This window comes from Dreissena polymorpha, chromosome 5 (genome assembly GCF_020536995.1).
Source record: "Dreissena polymorpha isolate Duluth1 chromosome 5, UMN_Dpol_1.0, whole genome shotgun sequence".
Lineage (NCBI taxonomy): Eukaryota > Metazoa > Mollusca > Bivalvia > Myida > Dreissenidae > Dreissena > Dreissena polymorpha.
The window spans coordinates 59,220,718-59,240,654 of record NC_068359.1 but is presented as its reverse complement, the minus strand read 5'-3'; the positions used below and the strand labels follow the sequence as shown (position 1 = coordinate 59,240,654).

Sequence of the window (19,937 nt, the reverse complement as noted above, 5' to 3'; positions counted from 1 at the left end):
CAAAGTCTGTGTTTTTTTTTATCATACACATACTTACGTTAGCAGTGGACAACGACTGTTACATGTTAAAAAACAGTTTAATCCTTTCTTAGCATTTTTGGGCAATACCTATGCATGAAAACATAAGCTTTAATAAGAAAAAATCAGAAAAATAATTTCCCAAATAATGCTTTCGTCGATGAAAATTCTTCCCAATTTGGAAAGATTTCGCGACTCGAAAAATCCTAATTTTGCTAGGTATTTATTCCCAAAATAGACAGAAAAAGGCCTGATTAGCACTAGAACCTTGAAACTTACACACATGGTAGCTATGAGCATATGTGCGGCCCAGCACTATTTAGAATTTCGATCTGACCCTGGGTAAAAAGTTATGGGAGTTGGGGTGGGCCCGGTTCAGAGAATTTTACTCATTGTTTTAGGTTATTTTACTATAATTTCTTCATTTCTACACAGATTGTCTGCAAATTGATACTGAACCTCTCTTATGACAATACGGTCAATCTCAACTATGCATGGCCCCATTACCAACGCTGGAAAGCCCCGCCCACATAGGCCAAGCCCATCCAAAATTGCCTTTTACTATAATTTCTTCATTTCTTCACCGATTCACTTCAAATTGATACTGAACCTCTCTTATGACAATACGGTTAATCTCATCTATGCATGGCCCCATTACCAACCCTGGGGCGCCCCACCCACATAGGCCACGCCCACCCAAAATTGCCTTTTACTATAATTTCTTCATTTCTACACCGATTCACTTCAAATTGATACTGAACCTATTTTATGACAATACAGTCAATCTCAACTATGCATAACCCCATTAACAACCCTGGGGCGCCCCGCCCACATAGGCCACGCCCACCCAAAATTGCCTTTTACTATAATATCTTCATTTCTACACCGATTTACTTCAAATTGCTACTGAACCTCTCTTATGACAATACAGTCAATTTCAACTATGTATGGCCCCATTACCAACCCTGGGGCACCCCGCCCACATATCACGCCCATCCAACATTGCCTTTTACTATATTTTTTTCATTTCTACACCGATTCACTTCTAATTGATACTGAACTTCTCTATGACAATACTGTCAATCTCAACTATGTATGGCCCCATTACCAACCCTGGGGTGCCCCTGGGTCAAACATGCGGCGTGGGGATACGCGTCGGCCTCTTCAGCACCATTTCTAGTAAGTTTTTCAATTAACAAGGAAAAAAGTAATTGTATAATTGTCGGACAATCTTTGAACAGTACATCACTTAAAGCAATCCATGTTCGGTCATTTATTAGAACTAAAATAGCCTCATATCTTTCAGATGCATTTTTTTCTGATGTGATGAGAAAATACGACAATGGGTTAACCAAAAAATGGGTAAGTACCTTCATATCCATGTATATATATGTTAAAGGGGCATATAGTTTGTAGTCTCCTGGTTTTTATTTTTCGGTCAGTACCTTGATGTAGGATCTGGTGATATTGCTGACCATCTTTCTGTCTATCAATCAGTGGAATTAAGTTCACTGGTTCTTTTAGCACCAACACAACTCCTGTTTTCCAAGTTGTCGCTCATTACCATCCTCATAAATCATCCAATCACATTTTCTCTGCAAACTAATTTGGTTACCTCTTTCAGTGCTGGAACCAAATTTTGAAGGCCTTTGCAAACAGTTTTGATCCAGAAGAGACCCCACAGAACGTGGCGTCTCATCAGGATCCAAACTGTTTGCTATTCTGATAGTTTTCTTTGAAAAAAGAATTAAAGATAATGCTAATTTTAGAAATTCCGCAGACGACATTTAAGCAGATGACTCCCAGGAACAGGGTTAACTAGACTTTACCATGCCATTTAACAACAATTAGATGTTGTCTTTGCTGTTGCTGTACAACCTACTATTATAAGCCAACAACACTTAAACCATTACCTTGATCTTATCTGGACTTCAAGCTATGGCATCCGTTCCTGATGCTGACAGTAGATAATTATATAGTTTTAACTTTTATCATCACAGCTGGAGTTCTGTTATCAACTCATGATACATTCACAGTTGTTTGCTTATGACCATCCCCAATCCTCATATACATGTATCACTAAATCATTTTTCTCTTTTTTATTACTCCAAGTAGGCTGGCATATAGCAGTCTATAGTATTGTCTGTCTGTCTGTCCGACCGGCATTGTATTTTCTGGAAACAATTAGGATATTGTTAATATTTGGTAAGTGTATCCACCTGCATTACCTACGGATGAAGTTTAAAATTTGTTCTGGTCCGTGGATTTTTGACAAAGTTATGGGCCTTGGTCTTAGAAATTGTCTCTTTAATAACCGTTTTCAGAAGATTTTTACAGATATTTAGCTGATTTTTGGTATGTGACTCTACCTACATGACTTACAGATGAGTCCAATTTATTCTGGTCCTTTGTTTTTTTGACGAAGTTAATGGGCCATGGACTTTCACATTTTCTCTATAATAACTGTTTTCTTGAGGGTTTTTTAGGCAACCCTTTTAGATATTGAGCTGATTTTTGGTATTTGAGTCTACATACATGGCCTACAGATCAGGCCTGTTGCCAGGGTTAAGAAAAGGTGTGTATGAATTTTCCCATCAACGATATTTATTTAGCAACAAAGTGGCGAAAAGGGTAGGTAAGGTTTTGAGGTTCTTCCCCTAAAAAATTTGATAATGAAACGTAAGATCCTGCATTATGGTGACTTTATCTGTATTTAGAGACTGAAGTTACAGAGCATTTTTATATTAAATTTCACTTTCACTGACCATACTCGGTGAGTGATGGACATGAATATTATATAACATACATGTATTCCCCACTACCATTTTTCAATAATCACCTTTTTCGATCAGTCACTGAAATACATTATTATCCCCTGCCATAGGCGGTGGGATATTGTTTTGGCGTTGTCCGTCCGTCTGTCCGGCCGGCACTTTTGTGTCCGGAGCCATATCTTGGAAGTGCTTTGGCGGATTTCATTGAAACTTAGTATGAGTATATATATGGATAAAGAGATGATGCACTTCTAATGGCATTGTACACCATCTGTTAATAACGGAGTTATGGCCGTTTGTATCTTGCAAAAAATGCTTTTTAATATAATCTTAGAGCTTTATCTCCATTAACACATATGAGCCAGATACCATGAAACTTGCCATAGTCATTCTTAATCATCTGGGAGTGCATGCTTCACACCCATAATCCTAGGGGCGAAGGTCAAGGTCACACATTTGATGAATTATTCATTATTTAGTTATTCGTTTACTATGCATCAAGTGATTCTTTAATAACTGTCCAAAAATGTTCTCCATTATCTAGCTGAGTGTAAAATATAAGATCCAGGTTCATGGTCAAAGTCACAGTCACACACAAAGCTCAAAATCACACATTTTGATAAAATATGCCTTATTTGGTTAGGATTCTACCATACTAAAATGGATTCTCAAAATGTCCTAATGTAATTGTTCTGAATGATCAGGCAGTGCAAGAACTATTTGTTTTTTACCAAAGTCAAGGTCACACATCAAAGGTCACACATTTGTAGAAGTATTTATTATTTAGCCATTATTTTACTATGCATCAGTGGATTCTGTAATAACCTTCCATAATTCTTCTCCATATTCTTCCTTGCTGTGTGTCGTTTGTAAGATTCATGTCTAGGGTTAAGGTCAAGGCTCATGTATAGGGTTAAGGTCGACGTCATGCAATATACTTCATGTAAGGTCATATGATTCACATCAAGGGTCAAGGTTACACAAATGCTTCATGTAATGTTGTACGCTAAACCCCTAAACCAGCATTTTTTCCAGAATTATGTATACATCTTTGTACTTAGAAATTACAGGTTAGAAATTTTGTGTTCCAACAAGGGAGAGCATATAGTTGCTGACTTGTCTGTCCTTCCTTCTCTCATAATTTTATCTGGAGGAGGATATTGTTTTGGCGTTGTCCGTCCGTTCTTTTATCTGGATGAGATTGTTTTGGCGTTGTCCATCTGTCCAGAAAACTTGCGTGTCCAGAAGCATAATTTGTGGAACTGTTTTTGTGCATTTCAATGAAATTTATTTTGCGGGGGATATTAATTCAACGAATTTGCTTCTTTTATATGGTTTTTGACAGTACACCAGTATGGGCGCACACACTTTGTTTACAATGCAACAACAAATTTTTTAAATGTAAAATTGATCAATAAGAACGGTATAAAATATCATAATTATTGGAATATTGATAAAAATTGGTGTATTTTACCTTTCCAAAATTCTACCATTCATAAATAAATCAAATTAAAAGGAAAAATGTATGCCCCCTTTAAGAAGATGGGGTATATTGTTTTGCTCATGTCGGTCGGTAGGTCGGTCGGTCGGGTCGGTCCGTCCACCAGATGGTTTCCGGATGATAACTCTAGAACGCTTACGCCAAGGATTATGAACATTCATAGGTAGATTGATCATGACTTGCAGATGACCCCTATTGATTTTCAGGTCACTTGGTCAAAGGTCAAGGTCATGGTGACTCGAACCAGTAAATGGTTTCCGGATGATAACTCAAGAATGCTTACGCCCAGGATCATGAAACTTCATAGGTACATTGATCATGATTCGCAGATGACCCCTATTGATTTTCAGGTCAAAGTTCAAGGTCAAGTTGACTTGAACCAGTAAAATGTTTTCCGGATGATAACTCAAGAACACTTATGTCTAGGATCATGAAACTTCATAAATACATTGATCATGACTCGCAGATGACTCCTATTGATTTTCAGGTCACTAGGTCAAAGGTCAAGGTCACGGTGACTCAAACCAGTAAAATGGTTTCCGGATAATAACTCAAGAATGCTTACGCCTAGGATCATGAAACTTCATAGGTACATTGATCATGACTCGCAGATGACCCCTATTGATTTTCAGGTCACTAGGTCAAAGGTCAAGGTCACGGTGACTCGAACGAGTAAACTGGTTTCCGGATGATAACTCAAGAACGCTTAAGCCTAGGATCAGAAAACTTCATAGGTACATTGTTCATGACTGGCAGATGACCTCTTTTGATTTTCAGGTCTCTAGGTAAAATGTCAAGGTCACAGTGAAAAAAAAACAGTTTCACACAATGGCTGCCACTACAACTGACAGCCCATATGGGGGGCATGCATGTTTTACAAACAGCCCTTGTTGACTTTTTTAAGCTCATCTATTTTTTGAAAAAAAATGAGCTATTATCATGACCTTGGCGTCGGCGTCGGCGTTGGCGTCGGCGTCTGCGTCGGCGTCGGCGTCCGGTAAAGTTTTGCGTTTAGGTCCACTTTTCTCAGAAAGTATCAATGCATTTGCATTCAAACTTGGTACACTTACTTACTATCATGAGGGGACTGGGCAGGCAAAGTTAGATAACTCTGGCGTGCATTTTGACTGAATTATGTGCCCTTTTTATACTTAGAAAATTGAAAATTTTGGTTAAGTTTTGCGTTTAGGTCCACTTTTTTCAGAACGTATCAATGCTATTGCATTCAAACTTGGTACACTTACTAACTATCATGAGGGGACTGAGCAGGCAAAGTTAGATAACTCTGGCGTGCATTTTGACAGAATTATGTGCCCTTTTTATACTTAGAAAATAGAAAATTTTGGTTAAGTTTTCTGTTTAGGTCCATTTTACTCCTTAAGTATCGAAGCTATTGCTTTCATACTTGCAACACTTACTAACTATCATAAGGGGACTGTGCAGGCAAAGTAATGTAACTCTGACTGGCATTTTTACAGAATTATGTGCCCTTTTTATTCTTAGAAAATTGAAAATTTGGTTAAGTTTTGTGTTTAGGTCCATTTTATTCCTACAGTATAAAAGCTATTGCTTTCATACTTGCAACACTTATTAACTATCATAAGGGGCCTGTGCAGGCAAAGTTATGTAACTCTGACTGGCATTTGGACGGAATTATGGGCCCTTTATACTTAGAAAATTGAAAATTTTGTTAAGTTTTGTGTTTTGGTCCACTTTACCCCTAAATTATCATAGATATTGCTTTCATACTTGGAACACTCGCAAACTATCATAAGGGTACAGTAAAAGGACAAGTTGCATAACTTTGGATGTCATTTTTATGGAATTATGGCCCTTTTTTGACTTAGTAACTTTGAATATATGGTTAAATTTTGTGTTTCGATCCACTTTACTTCTTAAGTATCAAGGCTATGGCTTTCAAACTTCAAATAATTTCATGCTATCATGAGGTTACTGTACCTGGCAAGTTGAATTTTACCTTGACCTTTGAATGACCTTGACTCTCAAGGTAAAATTATTAAATTTTGCTAAAATTGCCATAACTTCTTTATTTATGATTAGATTTGATTGATACTTTGACAAAACTACTCTTACCTGACATACCACAATAGACTCCACCCAAACCATCCCCCGTGCCCCCCCCCCTCCCCCCAACCCGAATCCCCCCCCCCTAATTTTTTTTTAAAGATCATCTCACAAATTACCACCACATCCTCACACTATACCCCCCCACCCCCACCTCACCCCCCCATTTTTTTTAAGATCATCTCACAAATTACCACCACACCCTCACACTATACCCCCCCCCCCACCTCACCCCCCGAATTTTTTTTTTGAAACGGTTAAAAAACACAAATATTTATTTGTATTATTTTATGTTTGAAATACCGTCCAACCATCACACCAAAGAATCCCCCCCACCCCCCCACCATACCCCCCCCTCCCCGATTTTTTTTTTGCATTTTTTCGCATTTTTGGAAGATAATGTTATAAATGTCCACACCCCCACACTATACACCCCTCTTCACTCCACCCCTCACTCCTTTGTGATTAAAAATGAGAGTCCCTTCACCTTGAAAAAGAAAATAGATGAGCGGTCTGCACCCGCAAGGCGGTGCTCTTGTTTTTGTTCAAAACAGTTGCTTGTCTGCTACTTTGGATATTACCAGAGGCCCAGCATTGCTCTAATGTGCTAATAGTGTATTGTACTACAAACACTGATTAACCAGTAAGTGAGGAAGTTAATATTTGTATGAGCACTTGCGGAAGTGAAAATCTCTTATTTTTCTCATTTACTGAGAAAAAAAATCGGAGTATTACCTAGAAAGCAATCAAATGTGCTTTTATTGTATATGCTGTTGATTTATTTTTTCCGATCATTGCTAGGGTATAAATTCGGTCACTTTAAGGGGGTGTTGTATAACGGCCTGATTAGCTTGCCCTGATAGTGAGGTGTCCCTGGTTGGAGTCATGGACCGGTCACCCTTTGACATCTGGTGCCCAACAGGGGCTGTGATGTTACCTGGATATACCTAAGAGGCCCACTGTTATTTATTTGAATCCTGATTACCTGTATTGGAAGATTAATAGTATGTTTGAATGAGGGTGTATGTCACAGTACAAACTGGGTCACGTTTGGGGAGATATTGTGTGGTGCAAGGGTAAGCACTGTCCCAGAATGGTGGATAAATATTTGCCAGATGTTTAAGTCAAAACTGTTACAGGAAAAGACTATTGTGTACTTTCACAATAGTTGTTATTCTTAACTCTGTGAAAACTGCTTTAACAGCTAGTTACAATAAGGTCAACATAAAATGGCCTCAATCCATTGGGTTATTTATGGTGATTGAAATTACTTAACCGTCAAATCTTTTGTCAGTATGCAAATATTCTTATGGTTCAAGTGCATATATTAACAGTAAAGGGTAGATTTGAATTGGAGATCAGTTGAGTTCTGAAAAAAGGTATATTTTTGGGCTTATATATGTGTTTCAATCATGTTACACATAAGAACCTATTCACTCATCACTGGTAGTTTTTTTCTGTAAGTACCAAAAACTTCCTTTTTACTGGTAACAAGTACTTAATACCCTAGATAAGTACCGGTACTGATTTTATTGTAATTATAATAATATTTATTGCATATACAATACTTCTTTAATTGCATTGCGTGCCTCTCATTTGAAATTTATATTCAAACTGCAGGTGACTCAGACTCCGAATCGGATGCGGAGTACGCAGGAATAGAGCAGCCCCCAATAATTCACCAGCTGAAGAGGATCCTCGATGAGTACAGTAATGATGTACAGATCATCAAGGTAAGAAACTGCGAGTACAGGAATGATGTACAGATCATCAAGGTAAGAACCTGTGAGTACAGGAATGATGTACAGATCATCAAGTTAAGAAAGTGTGAGTACCGTGAGGAATGATGTACAGATCATCAAGGTAAGAAACTGTACGTACAGGAATGATGTACAGATCATCAAGACAGGTAACTGTGAGTACAGGAATGATGTACAGATCATCAAGGTAAGAAACTGTGAGTACATGAATAATGTACTGATCATCAAGGTAAGAAACTGTGAGTACAGGAATGATGTACAGATCATCAAGATTAGAAACTGTGAGTACAGGAATGATGTACAGATCATCAAGACAGGTAATTGTGAGTAAATGAATGATGTACAAATCAGCAAAATAGGTAACTGTGTGTAAAGGAATGACAAACAGATCTTCAAGAGAGGTAACTGAGAGAAAAGGAATGATGCACAGATCATCAAAATAGGTAACTGTGAGTAAAGGAATGATGTACAGATCTTTCAGGTAAGAAAATGTAAGTACAGGAATGATGTACTGATCACCAAGGTAAGAAAGTGTTAGTACTGAAATGATGTACAGATCATCAAGGTAAGAAAGTGCAAGTACAGAAATGATGTACAGATCATCAAGGTAAGAAACTGTGAGTACAGGAATGATGTACAGATCATCAAGGTAAGAAATTGTAAGTACAGGAATGATGTATAGATCTTCAAGATAGGTAACTCAGATTAAAGGAATGATGTAGAGATCATCAAGGTAAGAACCTTGTAAGTACAGGAATGCTGTACAGATCTTCAAGGTTAGAAACTGTGAGTACAGGAATGATGTACAGTGGAACCCCTCTAAACCGGAGGACCCCGGGAACGGGAGGAAATTCCAGTTTTGAGAGGATTCCGGTTTATAGGGAAGTTGACTGTTTTACTTTCAGAGGGTCAATTACAATGGCTAATTTGGAAAAACACATTCTTGCAGCTAATTTCAATAGTTTATTTATATATAACATGCATTAATTGTGCAGCATCTTGAGTGAAGTTTAGGCAACATCTCTGACTCTTTGATCAGTTTGGTTTTGTCTTCTAGAGACATTTTATAGCGCCTTCGCCTAGGAGGAGGTTTGGACATATTAAGTCTTCCTTATTTTAATTGCCAAGTAGAAAATATAAATGAATATAAATCACCATTTTATATGACACTTAATAAGCAATTGTAATAAACAATTCACAATTTAATAGCAGTAAGCTTATTACAATTTAGGATGGCTTCTTACATCGAAAACAAAACACACTAAAGAACCCTATTGTGTTATCAGTAATTATAATCAGTCTTATCACTTCTATTGACCGATATGTACATCACATGCCAAGTCTCGTTAAATTGTTTTGCGATTTTTACAGTTTGAAAATTTTTCGACCACCTCTATTAATTTCACGCCTCTTTAATCCGCTATTCACCAGTTTTTGACTCTAGGTCTGAGGTGCAATAAACCGATCCTGACCGGTTTAGAGAGGTACAATTACGTATGGAATGACCCAAGTTTGATCCAAAGAACGACCGGTTTTCGGAATTGAGGGGATTCCGGTCATGGTTTTATAGGGAAAAAATTGGGACCGGACAATTTGTCCGGTTTAGAGAGGAATCCGGTATATAGAGGATCCGGTTTAGAGGGTTTCCAATGTACATATCATCAAGGTAAGAAATTGTAAGTACAGGCATGATGTACAGATCATCAATATAAAAACGGTGAGTACAGAAACGATGTACAGATCATGAAGGTAGTACCTGTGAGTACAGCAATTGATGTACAGATCATCAAGGTAGGTAACTGTGAGTACATGAATGATGTACAGATCATCAAGGTAAGAAACACTGTGAATTAAGGAATGATGTACAGATCTTCAAGATAGGTAACTGTGTGTAAAGGAATGACAAAGGATCTTCAATATAGGTAACTGTGTGAACAGGAATGATGTACATATCAAGGTTAGAAACTGTGAGTAGATGAATGGTGTACAGATCATCAAGGTAAGACACTGTGAGTACAGAAATGATGTAGAGATCATCAAGGTAAGAAACTGTGAGTAAAGGAATGGTGTACAGATCATGAAGGTAGGTAACTGTGAGTACAGGAATAATGTACTGATCATCAAGGTCAGAAACTCCGAGCACAGGAATGATGTACCGATCATCAAGGTAAGAAACTGTGTGTACACGGATGATGTACAGATCAATAGACAGATAATTGTGAGTACAGGAATGATGTATAGACCATAAAAATAAAGTATAGAATGTTCTTTTTATCCCCCACCAAAGGCGGAGGGATATTGAATTGGCTTTTTCCGTCCAACTATTCGTCCATCAGTCTTTAACACAATTTTCAAATTTGCGGGGGATATCAATTCAACAAAGTAGCATGTTTAAATTCTTTTTGTGCCCCTTTTAAGATTGCATTTATCAGTCAGACGGTCTGTTAGTGTGTCAGTCATTCCGTTTTTAGAGATTTTATTTCTTAACACTTTCAGATATGTACCAAATTTTTGATGCTTGAGTCTACCTGCATGACTTACAGATTTGTGTAAGATTTGTTTTGGTCCATTGATTTTAGGCAAAGTTACGGGCGTTGAACGTAGGAAATTTCTTTAAAAATCACTTTTTTTTTTAATTTTTAAAACTCGTTCACATACTGACCTTATTTTTGATGTGGGAAATTACCTACATGACTTACAGATCAAGCTCAAGTTTGGTTCAGCCCCCTTGATTTTTTACAAAATAACTGGCCTTAAACGTAACAATTTTCTCTAAAATAGCTATGTGTGCAGCTTCAAAGTGCAGAAGGTGTCATTGTGTTTTACAAACGGAAACATGTTTTTTGCTTTAAATGTGTGTATAGCATTATTACCATTACGAAATTCTTCTATTTGTTTGGTACACGACCAGTTCACATTAGTGAACAAAATCAATGACATTGGCAAAATGCTTGACATGACATTGAACATTTTAGGTGATATAACAAGGCAAACCTATTTTTATGTCCCCCACTATAGTAGTGGGGAACATATTGTTTTTGGCCTGTCTGTTGGTTGGTCTGTTGGTTGGTTGGTTGGTCTGTTTGCGCCAACTTTAACATTTTGCAATAACTTTTGCTATATTGAATATAGCAACTTGATATTTGGCATGCATGTGTATCTCATGGAGCTGCACATTTTGAGTGGTGAAAGGTCATGGTCATCCTTCAAGGTCAGAGGTCAAATATATGTGGCCAAAATCGCTCATTTTATGAATACTTTGCAATATTGAAGATAGCAACTTGATATTTGGCATGCATGTGTATCTCATGGAGTTGCACATTTTGAGTGGTGAAAGGTCAAGGTCAAGGTCATCCTTCAAGGTCAGAGGTCAAATTTATGTGGCCCAAATCGCTTATTTTATGAATACTTTTGAAATATTGAAGATAGCAACTTGATATTTGGCATGCATGTGTATCTCATGGAACTGCACAATTTGAGTGATGAAAGGTCAAGGTCAAGGTCATCCTTCAAGGTCAGAGGTCAAATTTATGTGGCCCAAATCGCTTATTTTATGAATACTTTTGCAATATTGAAGATAGCAACTTGATATTTGGCATGCATGTGTATCTCATGGAGCTGCACATTTTGAGTGGTGAAAGGTCAAGGTCAAGGTCATCCTTCAAGGTGAAATATATGGGTCAAAATTGCTCATGTAATGTCACTTCTGCAATATTGAAGCTAGCAATTTTATATTTGAAATGCATGTGTATTTCATGGAGCTGCACATTTTGAGTTGTGAAGGGTCAAGGTCGAGATCATCCTTCAAGGTCAAACGTCATATAGGGGGGCTTGTGTTTCACAAACGCATCTTGTCAATATTATTGTTTTTAAATTGGTGCTTGTTTTTCCTTTCATTATGTGTAAGCTGTTTGTACATTTACTTCAATGGGTTATAGGAGCTTGTGCAGAATGCAGACGATGCAGGTGCTACAGAGCTGAAGGTCTTGTACGAGGGGGACACATTCAACCATGAGGATGGAGGCAAGAAAGCAAGATACAGGAAGTTCTTCCAGGTACGTGATTTACCAAAACATGATACATTGTAGTTGTGGCACTTCGTTATAAGAGTTGATTTGATGATTTTCTGTAATTGTTTGTTTACGTTATAAGAGTTGATTTGATGGTTTTCTGTAATTGTTTGTTTATGCGTTCAGTGCTTGGGGTATACTTTCACACAAAAATGGTTGTTATTGTTGTACATAGAGGAATTAAGTGTTGAGGATTTTCTATGAAATGCTTTGGTTATAACTGATATGGGAGATTTGAAACTTGCTTTTCTACAAAATACTTGTGTCATAGCAGGTATGGGAGATGAATTGGGAGATTAGGAGATTAATTCATGAGTTTTCAGAGAAGTTATAATTTTCCAGCATGGCTCAGCCCTGAGTTAAAATATTAATTTTTGTTGATATGGAGTGAATGAAATCGATAATCTAATGAAACCAACACATTTCCTTAAATTTCATACTTTTTTGAGTTATAACATTTTAAATTGGTTTGATTTGAAATTGGACAAATATCATCACAATGTGATGAATAATGATCACATTTTGCAAGACTGTGAAAGAAAAATAATTTTTACTTGTATTCTTCACTCTTAGGAACAATGGATTTCCAGCTTTAAATCACTGATTATTTTCCCCATATTTACCACAGAAAAGCTAATAATAGAAGTAAATATGTCATTTAAGCTGTTTTAATAATCCATTTAGCGGCAATTATTTATTTTTTGTCCCTATAAAGTAACTTAAAAAAGTATAATTTTAAAAAATAATAATATTTATTGAAAGTTCTAGAGAAAGTAAGATTGTATATAATATAACACTACCAAGGTATTTCTTATGCTCGAAATAGTTGGACCAGTTCTCGAGGCTCAGTATACATAACTGTTTTCCCCTATTCTGACCGATTAAATGTCAAAGGTAATGTTATTTGTAGTGTTATTTTTATGTCCTCCACCACTATAGTAGGGGGACATATTGTTTTTGCCCTGTCTGTTGGTTTGTGTTTTTGTTTGCCCCTGAACTTTAACATTTTGCCATTACTTTTGCAATATTGAAGATAACAACTTCATAATTGGCATACATGTGTATCTCGTGGAGCTGCACATTTTGAGTGGTGAAAGGTCAAGGTCATCCTTCAAGGTCAAAGGTCAAATATATAGCTTCAAAGCGGCACAGAAGGGGACATAGTGTTTCTGACAAACACATATCTTGTTTAAACATATAAGTTAAATATGAGTTTTCAGTGTTGAACAGCTGATTTTCAGACTGATGTACCATTAGGCATCCTGTAAGTTTACTGTTGTTTACAGGGGAGAGCACGTATGTCTGATTGTCAGAATAAGTGTACAGTATTATAGTCTAGTAGGAACATGGCACATGGTTGGACGTTTGTAATATTCTGACGATGTTCTACATTGTCTTGGGTAAAAGGTAAAATAGTATTTTTGTTCCCACAAGAAATTGTGTTCTTATTGGGTCTAAATCAAAGATGGCCGCCCATAAATACCATGTTTTTACAGATGAAACAAACGACAGATATTTTGCACCATTGTAAATAGTATTTTCAATGTAAACAATTTATAACATATAATTTTGAGAACATAAATATGTTTTTTGGTGAAATATCATACTTTTCATGAAACAAATGTCTGAATACATGAGAAATCTTCATGGGTAAAAACACATGTAATGTTTTAACATGACATCTTTTAATTTGTACCTGTAAATCTGACAGTTTAGACATAACTACATCCCAAGTATGTATTTGAACAACCACAAGACTAAGGAATATAATAAGTTAAAAAAAGTAAATTATTTGTCAATGTGGCATTGAACTTTCAATATTCTTCAGCCAGACAGACAACACATAAACATTTCACTTTTCTGAGTGGCACCAACAATAATATAAAAACTGCCATATGTAATATTATCTTAATACTTTAATGTCACTAAATGTTGTTACAATCTGTTTAAAAAAAGCAATGTTATTATAAAATATGTAATTGTTTTTGTGTAATGTTGGTTGACAGAACTTCCAATCACTTAATAGTGGGGACGGCTAAGCTCATTTGTCGATCAGGGAATTAGATTGGATTATTAGATTGATTAGATTGGCTAGGTTTGCAAAGATATTGAGAGTAGGTTAAAGATCAGTAGTTCTATAACTAAAATTGTGCCAAATATCCACTTTAAAGGGGCCTTTTCACAGATTTTGGCATTTTTTTAACTTATTCATTTAATGCTTTATATTGATAAATGTAAACATTGGATCGTAAAAGCTCCAGTAAAAAATCAAGAAAAAAATTAAAAAAGGAAAAGAACATTGCCTGGAGCAGGTTTCGAACCAGTGACCCCTGGAGTCCTGCCAGAGTCCTGAAGTAAAAACACTTTAGCCTACTGAGCTATTCCGCCGAGTACACATGCGTGACGTATTTTATACCTTATATAAGCAATCTTCGTAGTTTCACAAAATTTAACGACAAAAACAGAACTCTCCAAATTATTCAATCGTTTCGCGTTGCAACGCTTTATAATTTTTAGGTTTTAAAATCGTCAAAAGATGCATATAATGGCTATATTAGAGCATGGTTAATGTTCAGTATTACTGTTTCCTCACAAATAGCATAACTAAAACGAAAACTTACGAATCTGAAACAACATTTTTCAATTTTGTCAATTTACCAAAGCGTGAAAAGATCCTTTAAGCCCATAATCATACATTTAAATGATCCATTGTAGGCCCCTGCTCTGGTGTTCTACAACAATGCCAAGTTCACAGATGTGGACTGGAAAGGCATTCGCCAGATTTACAGCAGCAACAAGGCGGATGATCCGATGAAAATTGGCAAGTTTGGCTTGGGATTCAAGTCTGTATTTCATCTAACAGGTAAGCAAAGTTATCATTCATTTTGATGGCGGGTCATCTTTTTTTTTGTCCAACATCACAGTCCTCATCTACATTTCATAAGGGTGTTTTTTTCAAAAGTCTAAAACTTTGAATGTATGTCTTGCATTGAAAATTCTTTTCTCATCCAGTACTTGGGGTTATTTGGCTATCAGAGACTACTCACTCAGTGTTTAGTTTTTGTAAGCTTTACTGGGTACAAAGTGCTCATGAGGAGCTTTTAGGATAGCAAGATGCCTGTCATTGTTATTGCATGCTTGAGGTGTGTTGCCTTGTTCTTCTAATGATGTTCTCTCCATAACCAATTAACAGATTTTAAAGAAACTCAAAAGAAGTAATTCTTGTGTGACCCTCTTGTAAATATGTTTAACCTGTTCCTGTTCATTTCAGATCGAGGTCACCAGAGCTAAAATAGATTTATGAAATGAAAACTTCAAAAATCCATTAATCCACAGGGTCATGGCTTTAATATTCGGTCTGTTACATTGTCTAGAGGACCTCAAAGTTTGTTTAAATCATGGCTCTTAAGTCAACTGGCCTGGGATCTACATGATTTATATAGAATTATATAGTAAATAATTAAAAAAAATCTTCTATGAACAGCATGGGTGAGGTGTTAAATATTTTTTGTGTTGCATGGTAATCCTTTACAAAGTTTGTTCAAATAATACTCCTGGTGTCAAATTTTACAATGTCCTTGAGGTAACCTGACATTCTTATATGTTAACTGTTAATATTACTTCTTTGAAACTGCAGGGCGGAGAGGTTTGTTATTTTTATGTCCCCCTTCGAAGAAGAAGGGGCATTTTGTTTTGCTGGATGTTGGTTGGTCTGGCTGTTGGTAGACCAGTTTGTTTCGGATCAATAACTTGTGAACAGATTGACCACTTGGCTTGATACTTCCCATGTGCATGGCCTTTTCCAGTAGATGACCCCTATTGAAATTGGGGTCACTATGTCAAAGGTCAAGGTCACTGTCACAATAAATGTTAAAATCATTTCCTAACAATAACTTGTCAACAAGTTGACAAATGGGCTTGATACTTCACATGTAAATTGGCCTTGGACAGTAGATGACCCCTATTTTAAAGTCACTGTCAAAATTAGTGTGAAAATTGTTTCCGATCAATAACTCGTCAACAAATTTACCGATTGGCTTGATACTTTACATGTGCATTGGCCTTGGACAGTAGATGACCCCTTAAATAGATTTATAAAAACTTATAAAATCTGCTTAAAAACCCCAAGGCCCAGAGGTTGGTTCTTGGTCATGAAACATCTAATAAAAGTCTTCTTCTAAGTTTGTTCAAACCATTCCCCATTGGTCACAATTAACCACGCCCCAGGTTTGAATTGATTATATAGACTTAAATAGTAAATAACTATAAAATTCTTTCCACAGGGAAGATGTTGTATACTATATGTGTAAAATCTTTTATTATAACCCCGGATCGAATGATCGGGGGTAGATTTTTTTTAGCCTGTCTGTCTGTCATTGTATGTGTCTGTCTGTCATTGTATGTATTTTCCCCAAAACTTTAAACTTGGTCATAACTTTTGCAATATTGTTGATAGCAACTTGATATTTGGCGTGTATGTGTATCTCATGGAGCTGCACATTCTGAGTGGTGAAAGGTCAAGGTCATCCCTCAAGGTCAAATGTCAAAAATATAGCTTCAAAGCAGTGCAGAACGGGGCATTGTGTTTGACAAACACAGCTCTTGTTCAAATAATGCCCTGGGGTCAAACCTAACCATGCCTCAGGGTTCAAATTATTTATAACAACTTGTATAATAAATAATAATATAGTTTCTGATCCATATATCCTTTACCCATTTCTGGACTTTCATCAAATTAAGCCACAATTTTCAGATATTTGGCATGAAGCAGAAGGAATCAGTTTGTAAAGCTGGTTAAAAAAATCAAGGTCAAAACTTAAAGGTAAAACAATCTCTGCAGGGGATATAGCTGTCTTGAACTTTTTTCTTGTTAACTTTATTCCATGACAACAGCAGGTTTTTAAGTATAAGTATTTTAGGGATTCAAATGAAACCTCATTAAATGATAGATTACTTTTTAAAAGACATTGCGGAGTATAAGAACCATAGCTCTTTCCTGAATATTTATGTAGTAATTGCCCTTTGTTTACATTTATTCTGCAAAAAATGAGTATAAAATTGTTGCAATTAAAATGCATTGATTGATAAAGGAATTTGAGATTTCTGTTTGTCAATAAGGGAAAAAGCTTGTTTGAAATCCTCAGTTTTTATGCCCCCGGATGAAAAGATCGGGGTATATTGTTTTTTGCATGACTGTCTGTCACTCTGTCCCTTGGTTAAAGTTTTGCGATAACTTTTGCAAATTTGAAGATAGCAACTTGATATTTGGCATGCATGTGTATCTCATAGAGCTGCACTTTTTGAGTGGTGAAAGGTCAAGGTCATCTTTCAAGGTCAAAGGTCAAATATATGGCTTCGAAGCGGTGCAATAGGGGGCATTGTGTTTCTGACAAACACATCTCTTGTTAAGGATAAGATACCACTTTTTAGGAGAATCAATGCTTCAAGGAAATTCACACTTACATTGACAGCAATTCTTATAAAACAAGCAAATTTGTTGAATTTATTCCCCCCCCCCATTTCAAAATTTGTGATAGCCCAAATTTGATATCCCTCCGCATTTGGCTGGGGATAAAACTTGTGCTTTCTGGTAGGAGATTCTTGCAGTGCAGCTTCTAATAACGGCAATGCAATCTTGCAGCTTAAATTATCTTTGCCTGTGGATGTTGCAATGTTTGATTTCCCATTTCTAACTTCAGAATTAATTGTGCTTATATAAGTGTAGGTGTAAATCACTCTGTTATAGACAACCCGTGTATCCTGAGCGGTGACAAGGTCATGTTCATAGACCCTCATCAGGGCAATCCCGGCAAGGTTTGTGTCAGTGTCAAGGTTTGCAAGTTGAGAGGGTGGAAACGTCTCAATATTAAAGAGTGTTTGCATGCGTTTAATGGCAGATTTGGGTTCAGTGACAATACTCTTGATAGTGGACAGTTTGAAGGGACATTATTTTGGTTTCCTCTTAGACATTGTGCCTCAAAACTGTCTGAAAACATATGCAATGACGAGCAGGTTACAATGCTTTTACGTGCATTCATGGATGAAGCAAAGCGCAGTTTGCTTTTTCTGAAAACCATCTGTAGTGTGCAAATGTTTGTACACAAATCCCAATCTGAAGGTGAAATTGTGTATTCTAGAACAAATGGATTTCTCTCTATCATTGCACGAGGTTATAAGAACCCGTTCTTTTTTGTAAAAATCGAAAATCATGATGGAACTCTTGTTGAAAAGAAAAAAGAGATATTACAAGAACTGGAATCAGTAGGAAGAACTATACCTGATCAAACCAAAATGTGGATTCATAATGTTTTCGTCAAAGTAATGACATTTGAACATTGCAAAGAAGAAAATACTGTCAAGAATTGGATCGTTGTAAACCATTTGAAAGGTGAACCTTTATCAACCCGTTTCAAAGAACTTTTGTCAGACGATGATATCTGCAATCCTCACTTGGTTGGCCTTGCTGCACCAATTCTAGAAACTAACTCTTACGCGCATGACAGTGGGCATGTGTTTGTTTATCAGCCACTTCCTCAGGAGTCATCTTCTGTGACTGGACTACCTGTCCACGTGAATGCATTTTTTGTTCTCAGCCAAAATCGAAGACACATACGATGGCCGGATAATAATGAGAAACAAGCTACTGACAAAAAAATTGAATGGAACATGCGACTTTTAACAGAAATTCTTCCCGATGCATACGTTGCTCTTGTTACCGAACTTGCAAAATACTCTGAAAGACATGAGAACAATGACATCTATGTTAAGTCTGTTTACAACGCCATTCCTAGCTGCGAAAAAGTAAATGAACGATGGATGTGTCTAGCCCAGGCTTTTCTAGAAAACATTCAGACCAAACCTATTTTGCTGTCAAAATCAATTAAGTGGACTTGTCCTTCTTCTGCAGTCTTTATTGACAGGGCATTAAATGGCTCTTCCAATAGAGTTTGGGAGCATGTTGCAGATGTTTTCATGGAAGAAGGAAGATCGCTTGTTGAAGCAGAACCACACATTGTCAGCTCTTTGGAAAAAGTTAGATCAGATCATTTGACATATGTCGACGCGGCTCTTCTACGAAACTTGCTTGCAGCATATGAAGCCTACAAGTCTAAAAACATTCAAGTGAAAATTGATTTGCTCATGTTTTTGATGAAAGATGATATAAAACTAATTGAAGGATTACAACTGCTGCCACTTGTGGATGGTACATTTACCGAATTTGACGCTAACGCTCAAAGTGTATTCTATGAAGACCATAGTATAGTGTACTCATTTCCAGAGTTTAAGAGCAGATTTGTTGCAGTTTGTCATAAGGAATTGGACCCGGTTTTTGAAGGAGTTATTGCGTCTGGTCTCTATCAGATTAAGAAGCTTTCTAAGGAAGAAACATTTGATCTTATCCAGTGTTCATTGACAAAACACACCACTGAGCATGCTCCTCAAGAAAACACACAGTTATGGATAACAGATATTTGGCAAAATGTTTTGACAAAATGGGAAAAGGATTTAGAATTCTTTTCTGAAATACCGATTCTTCCAGCTAACATTTTTGTCAAAGGGTTCCATCGCCAACTGGTTTGTCTGAATGACCTGCTGTTATTTGAACCTGTGCCATGTTCTCCTGATTTGAATGACATTCTGACTATGTTAGGAGTTAAAATAGTGCAAAATGAAACCAATGGAATCCTTACTAAAGATTCAGTAAAAACATTTATACACCAAGGAAATG

General features: G+C 36.6%; 1 protein-coding gene across 1 annotated transcript; it reads left to right on the top strand.

The window, feature by feature from the left end:
• Positions 1 to 1,326: 1,326 nt before the first annotated feature.
• LOC127831260 (sacsin-like) lies at positions 1,327 to 19,793 on the top strand. The gene is made up of 6 exons (XM_052356241.1): positions 1,327 to 1,380; positions 7,999 to 8,111; positions 12,077 to 12,193; positions 14,924 to 15,071; positions 17,955 to 19,510; positions 19,767 to 19,793. The coding sequence occupies exons 1-6, from the start codon at positions 1,377 to 1,379 to the stop codon at positions 19,791 to 19,793; spliced, it is 1,965 nt and encodes a 654-aa protein (XP_052212201.1). The 5' UTR covers positions 1,327 to 1,376.
• Positions 19,794 to 19,937: the final 144 nt, after the last annotated feature.

Excerpts from the sequence above, each read along its gene's own strand:
- LOC127831260 (XM_052356241.1), top strand. Across the intron at positions 8,112-12,076 it reads ATGATGTACAGATCATCAAG|GAGCTTGTGCAGAATGCAGA; the intron begins GTAAGAAACTGC and ends AATGGGTTATAG. Across the intron at positions 12,194-14,923 it reads GATACAGGAAGTTCTTCCAG|GCCCCTGCTCTGGTGTTCTA; the intron begins GTACGTGATTTA and ends GATCCATTGTAG.